The sequence below is a fragment of the Physeter macrocephalus genome, chromosome 17 (assembly GCF_002837175.3).
Source record: "Physeter macrocephalus isolate SW-GA chromosome 17, ASM283717v5, whole genome shotgun sequence".
Lineage (NCBI taxonomy): Eukaryota > Metazoa > Chordata > Mammalia > Artiodactyla > Physeteridae > Physeter > Physeter macrocephalus.
In genome coordinates this window covers 3936359-3948913 of record NC_041230.1, presented here as the reverse complement: position 1 = coordinate 3948913, position 12555 = coordinate 3936359, and the positions used below count along the sequence as shown (strand labels likewise).

General features: G+C 43.1%; 2 protein-coding genes across 8 annotated transcripts in view; one reads left to right on the top strand and one right to left on the bottom strand.

Annotated features, from left to right (window-relative positions):
• Nucleotides 1-7069, bottom strand: part of ZNF471 (zinc finger protein 471) — a 14544-nt gene extending 7475 nt beyond the window's left edge. The window contains exons 1-3 of one of the 2 annotated variants that reach the window (XM_024117026.3): nt 6987-7069; nt 6304-6395; nt 2027-2153 (exon numbers count right to left, since the gene is read on the bottom strand). In XM_024117026.3, coding sequence (XP_023972794.1) covers nt 2027-2153; nt 6304-6336 — 160 coding nt within the window. In that variant the 5' untranslated portion in view covers nt 6337-6395; nt 6987-7069. Of the gene's footprint in view, nt 1-2026; nt 2166-6303; nt 6396-6986 lie in introns of those variants that run through there. The other variant, XM_024117027.3, reaches the window with a different exon arrangement.
• LOC112062478 (endothelial zinc finger protein induced by tumor necrosis factor alpha) overlaps nt 1-12555 on the top strand; it is a 139650-nt gene that overhangs the window by 70724 nt on the left and 56371 nt on the right. The window contains exon 6 of one of the 6 annotated variants that reach the window (XM_055078880.1): nt 6750-6992. The exons of 4 other annotated variants lie outside the window; for them this stretch is intronic. The gene's annotated coding sequence lies outside the window, so the exon portion shown is untranslated. Of the gene's footprint in view, nt 1-5240; nt 5736-6749; nt 6993-12555 lie in introns of those variants that run through there. One more of the 6 variants, XM_028477922.2, reaches the window with a different exon arrangement.

The following is a 12555-nucleotide window of genomic DNA, read 5'->3' as shown; positions in this document are numbered from 1 at the left end:
CGGGCCCAGCCGCTCTGTGGCATGTGGGATCTTCCCGGACCAGGGCACGAACCCGTGTCCCCTGCATCGGCAGGCGGATTCTCAACCACTGCACCACCAGGGAAGCCCAGTTAAACCATTTTCTAAGGGGCCGGGGCAGAAATGCAGCCCAGCATTTTCGGAGGATAATCAGACAGCAGTAAGTGAGGTAATACAAAGGGCCCCTAGAGGACAGGGGGTTCGACCCCTAGTCAGGGAACTAAGATCCCACATGCTGTGGGGCAACTAAGCCTGTTTGCCACAACTACTGAGCTTGTGCACCTCAACTAGAGAGGCTGCATGCCCATGCGCTCTGGAACCCACGTGCCACAACTACAGAGCCCACACACCCTGGAGCCTGTGTGCCACAACTAGAGAGAGAAAACCCACACGCCACAACTAGAGTGAAGCCCGTGCACCACAATGAAGAGCCCACACGCCTCAACGAAGATCCCACGTGCCACAACTAAGACCTGACACAGCCAAAAATAAATAAAATAAATAAATAATAAATCTTTTTTTTTTTTTTTAAAAAGGGGGCCCCTAGAGACAGCTTGGAGTTTGAGTCAGGTTAACTGCCTGATTAAAAAAAAAAAAACAACAATATTCTTCAGAAGAATATAACAGAATCCAGAGTTTCTACAATGCATTATTTACAGTGTCCAGGATAAAATCCAAAATTACTACATAAAAGGAAGAAAAAATAAATCAGACTCAGAAAAAAAGACAATTAATGGAGACCTAACCTGTGATAACACAGGACTGATAACACAGAATCAGTAGACTAGGATTTTAAAACAGTTAAAATATCTATATTCAAGAATGTAAAGGAAAATATGCTTGTAATTTCTCAGCAGCAAAATAGAAATTCTGAAAAAGAACCAAGTAAAAAGTCTAGAATTGAAAAATACAGTATCTGAAATACAAAAATTATCTAGATGGGCTTAACAAGACATTGAAGAAGACATGGAAGGAATCAGTGAACTTGAAGACACAACAACAGAAATTTTCTAATAAATCAATAGAAAAAATTAGTTGAAGAAATAATGGCCAAAAATTTCTCAAATTTGGTGAAAGACATATTTAGTTTCAAGAAGTTCAGTGAACCACAAGCAGGTTAAAAGGGGCCTCTAAGCTGAAGCCTGCGCACCTAGATCCCGTGCTCTGCCGCAGAGAGAAGACCAGGCACCTCAACGAAGAGTAGCCCCCGCTCGCCGCAGCTAGAGAAAGCCCAAGCACAGCAACAAAGATCCAATGCCGCCAAAGATAAACAAATAAATAAATAAATAAATGTTTTTAAAAAGGGGGCCTCTAGGAACTTTGCTGGTGGTCCAGTGGTTAAGACTCCGCCCTTCCAATGCAGTGGGGTGTGGGTTCAATCCCCGGTTGGGGAACTAGGATCCCTCACGCCATGCAGCACAGCCAAAAAAATAGTAATATAATCAAAAATAAAGATAAAACACCCTCCTAGGGGAAAATGAGGGAAAAAAAGGGGGAGGGGGCCTCTAGACAACAGAAAGCTAATCCAGCCAATGGTGGGCACCAGGGCTGAGAAGGGTCCATTTTAGTTTCCCTAAGAACATCTGAAGCAATTTTCATAGTTTGTGCCTCGCTAGTTCATTTATTGCAAGTTAATAAAAACATACAGATTTTAAAGCAATATTCTGAATTTTTAACAATCCAGCTATACTCTTTGTGAATTTTGTTACGGTGGTAACAATACCATAGGACAGAGGAAACAAAGCAGCACAGGAGACCAGTAAGAGTCACATCACATCTTGTTCCCAACTGACTAAAGGGCACACTCATGAAATATCTGATACACACCAAATTCACTTATTAAATCTGAAATTTTCATCAGTTCCTGAATATCCTCTTTATTTCCCAGATTCAATTCTGACCTACACACAGTAAAAAAAAAAAAAAAAAAGCTTTAATAATTAAAAAAAAAAAAGTAAAGAGTCCCTAAGGGTAATTCTGAACTATGAGAGGGGAAAAAAATCCTCACCCACTGATACCAGGCTCTGATAGTTCTCCAACATCATACTCCTGTATAAACTCCTCTGAGCAGGGTTCAGCCATTCCCATTCCTCCTGGGAAAAGTCTATTGCTACATCCTTGAATGTCACCAAGTCCTGAAATGACATAAAGACATTCTTGATCAACCAATGCTCATGTCCACACATGACTTCGAGTTGAAGTGTTAAGCTGTCCCTACTTTACGTGAGAAATAGCCCTTAGAGAAAAAAAAAACAACTTAAACATATAATATTAAACGCTAACCTAAAGTAGTACTTATTGAACTAAAATGCTAACCTAAAATGCTAAACTGCATTGTATATGATGGTGCTAATCCATTTCTCAACATGGGGAAATATGGACAGGTGGCCACAGGGCAGTAAACAAGGGCTTCAAGTAAGGACGTATACCTGTGGTTGAACCTTCAAAAACAGCAAAAAAAGAATATCTAAGTTGATATTTTGTAAATGGTACTCTATGGGATCCTAGTGTTTCAGGGGAAAGAGGCATTGAACTGACATGGCTGTGGTTTGTTTCTTACATAATAAAAAAATATATTTAGAATGCAATTTTTTTGTGCTGTACCATTAAGAATTAATTAGCATGCCAGGCCATACCACAGTGACCTGGATAGTAATATGAGAAATCACCCAGCATAAGGCTACAACACATCCAACTTGTGTGCTGAATTTGAGTATAACAAACCAATATATACTTAGACAATATCAAAATGAAATAATTGTAATTTTTAGTTCCATAAAGACTTAATGTCCAGTTACCATCGCCATCAGGTTGAGACAAATTTTTTTCTTTTTTTTTTAAATTGGGGTATAGTTGATTTACAATAAGTTTCAGGTGTACAACATAGTGATTCACAATTTTTAAAGGTTATACTCCATTTGTAGTTATTATAAAATACTGGCTATATTTCCCTGTGTTGTACAATATATCCTTGTGGCTTATTTATTTTATACATAGTAGTTTGCATCTCTTAATTCCGTACCCCTATCTTGCCCCTCCTCCCAGTAACCACTGGTTTGTTCTCTACATCTGTGAGGATTGTGACAAATTTTTTTTAAGTATTATGGGCATTTTCATCTTCACATTTATTTCCACTGAAAATAAAAATCTTTGTAATGCTCAGTGTTGTCATTTGCAGCAACATGGATGGAACTAGAGGGTATTATGCTAAGTGAAATAAGTCAGACAAAGAAAGACAAATACTGTATGATCTCACTTATATGTGGAATCTAAAAAACAAAACAGAAACAGACTTTGTATAGATACAGAGAGCAAACTGGTAGTTGCCAGAGAAGAGGGGAGTACAGTATGGAAAAGTGGAACAAAAAAGAGTAACCTTACAGTGCAGAAACCTGACAAATACTACCTCAACCAGGTAATCAAGGTATAGTAATAAGTCATGTTGATAATATGAACCCTTGATATATGATGAAAATGGAACTCTGTGATCTTCCTTCTAAAAACACATTACTCCAGTCTAACCAGGAAAAAAACATTCAGGTTTGAGAGATGTTCTGCAAAATACCAGAGAACCTCTCAAAACTGACAAGGTCATCAAAAAGAAGGAAGGTATGAGAAACTGTCACAGACAAGGAGACCAAACTACCTAGAAGATAGAACCACTAAATGTAATGTGGATCCTGGATAGGATCCTGGAACAGAAAAAGGATATTAAGTAAAAACTAAGGAAATCTGAACAAAGAATGGACTTTACTTAATAATAATGTATCAATATTGGTTCATTAATTTTAACAAATGTCCCATACTAATGTAAGCTGTTAGAAACAGGGGAAGCTGAGTGTGATGCATATGGATGCTCCCTGCTATCAGCAAATTTTCTATTATTAAAAAAAGTTTATTTTAAAAAATCTATTTTAAAAAAGTAAATCCTATAGGGAGTTCCCTGTTTGCCTAATGGTTAGGATTCCAGGCTTTCACTGCATGGCCTGGGTTCAATTGCTGGTCGAGGAACTGAGATCCCGCAAGCCACACAGTGCAGCCAAAAAAAAAAGTAAACCCTATCAAAAGGAAGACATCAAAGCTTTAAATTATCTCTAAGATTTTTAAATATACAAAGTCCAGCACTTAACTCAAAATAATGAGGCACATAAGACAAAATCAAGAGGAAGAAAATCAGAAAATAAAAACTCACAGAGGGACTTGTCTGGTGGCACAGTGGTTAAGAGTCTGCCTGCCAATGCAGGGAACACGGGTTCGAGCCCTGGTCTGGGAAGATCCCACACGCCGTGAAGCAACTAAGCCCGTGCGCCACAACTACTGAGCCTGCATTCTAGAGCCCGTGAGCCACAACTACTGAAGCCCGCGCACCTAGAGCCCGTGCTCTGCAACAAGAGAAGCCAGCGCAATGAGAAGCCCGAGCACCGCAAGGAAGAGCAGCTCCCACTCGCGGCAACTAGAGAAAGCCCGCGCACAGCAACGAAGACCCAACGCAGGCAAAAATAAATAAATTAATTAAATTTTTTAAAAAAACAAATAAAATTGAATGTAGTCTAGCAACAGAATCAAATATATACAGGAATTTAGTGTGAGATAAAGGTGGCATTCCAAATCAATGTGAAAGAGATGAATTATTCAATAAATGGGTCAACTGGACAGGTAACTGGGAAAAAAAAATGAACCTCTGCCTCACTTATCATGATAGGTTAAACATTTAATGAAACAATTTAATGTAAAAGTTTAATTTGAGCCTTACCCTCGTAGAAAAATCATAAAAATCAAGTCTAAACTTATCAGAATCTTAACTGTGAAGGGTAAAACAAATCTTTTAGAAGAAAAATAGGAGAATATCTATATGTACTAGGGGTAGATAAAGATCTCCTACACAGGATACACAAACAAAGCACTAGCTATGACAGGAAAAAAAGTGTCTATGTATGCATAGAAACAGAATATCCCTGAATGAAATAACAGAAGCTGAGAATAGTTATTGTCTCCTTTCCCCCCCATTGACCCCCCCTCCCCGGGATCTTAGTTCCCCGACCAGGGATGGAACCGGGGCCCCTGCAGTGAAAGCGCTGAGTCCTAACCACTGGACCTCCAGGGAATTCACAGTTACTGTCTCTTAAGAGAAGAACTGGGAGGCAAGAGAGAGGTTTTACATCTTGAATTTTGTATTATGTACATATATCTTTTTTTTTTTTTTTTTTTTTTGCGTTATGCAGGCCTCTCTCTGCTGTGGCCTCTCCCTTTGCGAAGCACAGGCTCCGGACGCGTAGGCTCAGCGACCATGGTTCACGGGCCCAGCCGCTCCGCGGCATGTGGGATCCTCCCGGACCGGGGCACGAACCCGTGTCCCCTGCATCGGCAGGCGGACTCTCAACCACTACGCCACCAGGGAAGCCCTAAAAATTTTTTTAACTTGCAAAAATTAAATAGGATAAGATTTTTTAGATGAACAAATGAGGCTGGGAATTCGTACATAAAAAATAAAGGAAAATGTTTAAGAATTTAAGGATGTAATCAGAAATTTGGACAAAATTCAGCTAGAGGGATGATTCCTGATGCATTCTAAGGACAGGAGAGGGCTATCTGATGCACATTTAATTTGGAACCCAACTCACTGATACTGAGACACCTTTATTCCATATAACAGAAACCAAATCTTTTCACAAGTGTCAACACTGAATTTAAAATGAAGTGGGGGGGCTGCCCTGGTGGCGCAATGGTTAAGAATCTGCCTGCCAATGCAGGGGACACGGGTTTGAGCCCTGGTCCGGGAAGATCCCACATGCCGCGGAGCAACTAAGCCCGTGTGCCACAACTACTGAGCCTGCGCTCTAGAGCCCGCAAGCCACAACTACTAAACCCACGTGCCACAACTACTGAAGCCTGCACACCTAGAGCCCGTGCTCTGCAACAAGAGAAGCCACCGCAATGAGAAGCCCACGCACTGCAACAAAGAGTAGCCCCTGCTCGCCTCAACTAGAGAAAGCCTGAACACAGCAATGAAGACCCAATGCAGCCAAAAATAAATTAATTAAATAAATAAAATTTTAAAAATAAATAAATAAAATGAAGTGGGAAGAAGAGGGGGCTCTGTGCCTCATCACACTCAGTTTTATTTACCCATTAGGCAGTCTGAGTTAAGGACAGTGCTCTCTGGGAGAAGTGGGAACCGGGCCCTTAGATAAGACTGTTAATCAGGGAATTTTCAAAAGGAAAGCAGCTTTACAAACACCTAAACAGTAAGACTGCCTTTCAAGAAGGAGAAATGAAATAACTAACCTGAGGTATGGCTTTCACTAGTTCAACTGTCATTTTCGCCTTCTTTTCCTGGCTTTTCTCTTGGAGAACAGCACTGTCCTGGAAGGGTAAGGCTGGAGGGAGAAAAAGGAGAGTGAAAAGATGAGGCCTTTGCACTCCCAAAATCACCAGCCTAAAAACTCTATCTTCTCCTTCTTCCTCCCAGCCTTCTTTGCTTCCACTGCTCACATAACTGGGAGATTATGGGCAACCGATGGCAGTTGAGGGGTATAACTTATAACTCTGTTTCTCTTATGCTCAAGGTCCTAAATTTGATCTTTTTTCTAAAAGTTGCTTTCCCATTCTTTGGTCTTATTATGAATAAAAATAATGAGATGTGCTAGGTACTCTGCATAGATTATCTTCTCTCACTTTATTTTAAAAATGATCTCATGAACTAGCTGTTTCCTCTATTTTATATTTTGTAGGTAAAGGTGGACTCTTTCCCTTCCTGCCTCCTTGCTTCATGCTTTGATACAGTCTTCAGTTTGAAAATCTGACTCCTAAATGCCACCAGAGGCCAGGGTTATCCACCTTCTCCTGCCAAACCCCCAGGGGCTTTGCTTTCCTCTCATCCTGGGACAGTGGATCCTTTAGCACCCAATTCTGCCACCTTCACTCTCATCTCTGTCTTCAACCCCTCGGTTTCCCCTCCTTTTTGTCACCCAGAACTGAGGGTGTCTCCTGCTTCAGTCAGGAGCTCCAGTCACCCCACCTCTTGCTTCTCACTGGAACTCTTGGACTGGGAGCAGGGAATTCTACTCCAGGATCCTTATCCTGGCAACACACAATTCCATAAAGCAACACACACAAAGAAGCCAAAGCTATCAACCTTCCAAGTAGTCTCCCCACACACACCACAGTCACACAGGGCCAGTTACAACCACACAGGGTAACACACAGACACTGACACAAGACCTCACATACCTCCTGATCACACAGAGGACACAATCACAAGCACCCAACGGAAGGCACATCGTATGCTGTCACATATATCACAGTCTCAGAGAGGCCATGGGTACAAACACAAACATCACACATATACCCCCAATCTTACTCTCTCACACACACCCATGGCTCACTGCCCCTCATCTCTGTCTCACTCACACCCACACTCTCCGCAACCTCACAGAAGCTATATTTGCAAGCCTTGTGGTGACAATCCATGGTTCACAGTCTCTCTCCTACTCACTTTGGTGTCACACACATCACTAGCTTTCCTCTCTCTCTCTCTCACACACACATTCTTAATGGTCTCTGTTTCAGAGACACATGGATTTCTCACACACATAGATACACAAACACTGCAATTGCTACCTCTCTCACACACACACAATACACACTGGGGTCTCCCTCACACTCGGACACACACGGACTGTCATACAACCTCACACGCCGAACACACATACTCCAGTCTCACACGCTCACACCAACATGCTCTCGGTCTCTCACACACACACACACCCGCCCCCAAGATCTCTCCCTCTCAGCCTCTCCTGGGGCCCCACACACTTGCTGACCTCTCACACTCTGGCACACCCGTTTCCCTCACACACACCAACATGCTCTCGGTCTCTCACACTCACAGTCAGGTCTCTCTCTCTCACACACACACCCGCCCTCACGATCTCTCCCTCTCAGTCTCTCCCGGGGCCCCACACCTGCTGACCTCTTACACACTGGCACACCCGTTTCTCTTACACCCACACCAACACACCCCGCTCGCACTCTCTCTGGCCTTTTCACAGTCCAGTCTTGTCTCTCACACACACGCCGCTCCAGCCGCCCCACAGCTCCGACCCCGGTTCGAGCCGCGGCCTCAGCGCACCCGCGCGGGCCTGTGGGAAATGTAGTCGGTTCGGGAGCGACGGCGCAGCGGCGCCCAGGCCGGGGCTTCACGGCCGGGTCCGAGCCGCCTGCCTCGCCTGCCCTGCCCCGCCCTGCCCTCGGGCTTGGCCACCCGACCACCCAAAACAACCCACAGGCCTCCCTCCGGAAGCCAGCCGTACTCACCCGAAGGACTTCGGAGCTGACGCCCGGGAACTGAGTGCGCAGGCGCCGAATCTCCCAGGTGGGCGGAATAAGGGGAGGGGTTATACTCGAGGGGCGTGGGAGGGGCGTGGTTTAACGGAGAGGGGCGTTTTCTTAGGCTGTTGAGAACGGGAGGCGGAACCTTAGCGTCAGAGCCGGAGTTCCTGCGCAGGTATGTGACTGCGCTCGAGGGACTTGGCCCAGGGTTTCAGCGGAGACACTACGATCGGCGATGGGGGCCCAGGGTTTCAAGGGCGTGGCGTGGTTGGGTGCGAGTGTGCGCAGGCCCGTAGAATGCGCACTCGCCCCTCCCGCGCCTGGAGACCAGAAGCGTCCCTAGTTACGGGGTCTAAGCGAGGTGCGGCGGAGTCCCTGGTGAGCTCCTGTGTGTACCTGTGATTTGACGCTGTCTGTGTCCGTGTGACCGCCGTGTCGCTCCGAGTGCGGCCCTTTGAGCCTGTCTGTGGGAACGTGATTTTCTTTCTGTGCTAAGTTTTATGGCAGCAAGATCAGCGAGGGAACCCCGAATGGGCTCTATCACCTCTGTGATAACAGCAAATTAGTACACTTCTCACCTGCAAAATGGGAATGTCGTTATTATCACTGTTCAGAAGCAGTGAATGAGACGCACGTCTTTGGACCAGGTCACTGGGATTCAACCCCGTTCTGCCCCTGACCAGAGTGTAAATGGTCCGTGGTATGGGAGACTAAGAAAACGGTAAATTAGTAGCTGCCTTGGAAGTTAAAGTAAATAAGGAAAAGCCATTCAGGGGGATATAGCAGAGGAAAAAGACCCCACAAAATCCCCCGACCTCTCAGATCTTACTTTCAAGTGAATGGAAACAGACCACCAAAGAATGAGTAAAATAAATAGTATATCGAATGTTGAAAAGGCTGTGGAGAAAACAATGAAGAGGAATAGAGAGTAGAGGAAATTAGAATATTTATTGTCAAAAAATGAGTAGTCAGGGTACTGCAACCTTTAACCCTCATTCAAACTTTGATCCTGAATTTCAACATCGGCTCATTTGGGGAAGGGGGCGGCGGGACATTCTTTACGTTGAATCTACTGTTATATTCTACCATTTCGTATTCACTTTGTTTGCGGTAACACTTTTTTTTTTAAATTTATTTATTTTTGGCTGTGTTGGGTCTTCGTTTCTGTGCAAGGGCTTTCTCTAGTTGCGGCAAGTGGGGGCCACTCTTCATCGCGGTGCACGGGCCTCTCACTGTCGCGGCCTCTCTTGTTGCGGAGCACAGGCTCCAGACGCGCAGGCTCAGTAGCTGTGGCTCACGGGTCTAGTTGCTCCGCGGCATGTGGGATCTTCCCAGACCAGGGCTCGAACCCCTGTCCCCTGCATTGGCAGGCGGACTCTCAACCACTGCGCCACCAGGGAAGCCCACGGTAACACTTTTATGTAGTCTTTCGGTTTGCATTTTCTCATTTTTCTATTTGAACTCAGAGACGCCTTAAGTATTACCCTCCACCATTTCTGCCGTGGATATCCAAAATATTCTAAGACCATTTACAGAATAAATAGACTTATTTTCCTGCTGATTTGAAATGTCCAATTCTGTTGTATACTAAATCTCTATATGTGAATCCAATCCATCTATTTCTGGGCTCGGTATCTGTTTCATCCCTCACAACCCCCTCTCCTCTACGGAACAACTATCACACTGTTTTAATAGTGGGAACTTTATACTTCTGTGTTTGATAGTGGGTACCACATTTCCTACGTAAGGGTTCACCATTTGCAAAGTTGTGGTATTTATTCTCGTGGATTCCTCCTTTGAGTGGATTTTAAAATTGTCTTGGAAAATCTCCTAATAAATACTATTGGTACGTGGATTGGAATTTTAGTGAATTTGTAGATTAATTGGTGGGGGAACAGACATCTTTGAAATTAAGAATTTTTCCTTTCAGAAATATAACATTCCATTTACCATGTTGTTTTCATTCTCCTTTATTAATATTTTATAGGTATATATTTCATTCCAGTCTAGTATTTTTTTCATACTAAATCTATTCCTAAGGGTTATATTGGCTTCATCACCATTGGGAAGGTTTTTTTTTTTTTCTGATTACATTTTTAACTGGTTACTTGGGTAAGATTGCTTCTTCCTCTGTTCTAGATCAGACTGGATTTTTAATCTGCTTGTCAGTTCCATTATTTTGTTGGTTGAATCTCTTGAATGTCTAAGCTGTACAACCATATAACAATTTTTTTTCTTTTTCTATCCAACATTTACCTCTTATTTCTAGATTTAGTGTGTTGGCAAGTTTCTCTGATATAATACTTAATTGTCATGGTAATTATGGGTTTCTTTGTATTGTTCCTGTCTTGACCAGAAGAAATATTATCAATATTTACCATTAAAAATAATATTGTTAGGCTTTTGAATCAAACTAAGAGATTTTATTCCATTTTGAAATTGCAGACAGTTTTCTCTGGTTTGGATGAAATTTATTTGTTGGAACCTACGGAGTTGATCATTTCCTCTTTAACCTATCCATTTTCTGAGCTGTGTTAATAATGTGAGCAATCATTTATTCCTGGGATGTGCCTTTTTTAGTTATGGTGGGTTACTCTTCAATGAAGTTGCTGGATTAAATTTGTTAACACTGCATTTGGAAGTTCTGCATCTATATTGATAAATAATATTGGTCTATAGTTTTCTTGTTCGATGTCATCCCTGTTGGGTTTTTATGAGTACATATATGTATGTATGTAATAATATTTACAAAAGTGTCTGGAATCATTCAGACCAGTTATTTTTAGTTACTTCTTGGGAAGAATCTTCAAATGGTAAAGACTTATCCAAGGGAAATTTTGCTCCATTTATTGTATATTAGTGTACTACTATATAGCATATTATAGTTCTCCACTGGGGCGATATCATCCCCAAGGGGGCAAAAATTGATTTAAAAAAATTGATTCTTGGTGGGGGAAAAACATTCCTTTATTCTTTAAAAGAAACAGACATACATAAACATATACATAAACATATACAGTACTTCTGTGGTATTAAAATTTCTTGGAGGTGGGAATGACTAGAAAAAGAAAAGTCTAAGAAAGGTTTCTTGGGAGGACAATACTGACAAACAGTTTGAGAAGACACTGATCTATATATATATATATTTTGCTCTTTCATAAAGTAATATGTTCTTGTTTTATTTGAATCACTAGAAAATTAAAATTATTGAGTAAGAAAATATCAAAATTAAACTAACCCTCTGGTCAGGTGATTCAGATTTACAGCCAAGTTTGGATTTCACTGTCATCAGAGATGCATAAGACTCCTGGATCTAGGATTGGGCAGGTTGTTGGGAAAACAGGCAGAAACATAAAAGGCATTGTAGTTCTTTAATATAATACTTTGGGTGTGGGGCCCTTAGGAGAACTCTGGTAGAACTGTGATTATCTTAGAGAAGGAAACCGGTGATGAGATACACAGGCGAGAGTAGGATTTTTCCACCCAACACTGCGTTTGGTGGACTCAGAATTTAGAATATCCACGTTGTTGACGTCATCAAAGTGAGCCTTGGCAGTTGGGAGACAGAGGTTCCTAATGAAAACGGTATGACATCCTAGAAGAAAAGAAAAGGGGGAAAAAAAAAAGAACGCATCAGTTTTTTTAAAAAAAAAAAATATCACCGTGGGAAATGCTGTCTGTTTCGCAGTACGGCAGCGCCACCTTCCGGAAAGAGGCCCCAGGTGCAACGGCTCTATGTCCTGAAAGCTGAGATTTCTCTCTTGGAGGCCTCATGAGCCTCCCCCTGACATCCGCATGCCTAAGCAAGTCGACGAATGATTAGCAAGCAAGGGACTCCACCGGCTTCGCTGGCCAAATGAACATAGTATATTCAGGGGTGTAGCCGACCCGGCCCTGGCGTCATCTTAGTTTTACACGAAGGGGTGGCAGCCACCCTTTCTGGGAAATTCTATCCCTATCTCTGCCTCCTAAAGATGCACTAGCTCTAGGGGCCTTTTTTTTTTTTTTTTTTTTTTGTGGTATGCAGGCCTCCCCCTGCTGCGGCCTCTCCCGGTGCGGGGCACAGGCTCCGGCCGCGCAGGCCCAGCGGCCATGGCTCACGGGCCCAGCCGTTGCGCGGCATGTGGGATCTTCCCGGACCGGGGCACGAACCCGTGTCCCCTGCATCGGCAGGCGGGCTCTCAACCACTGCGCCACCAGGGAAGC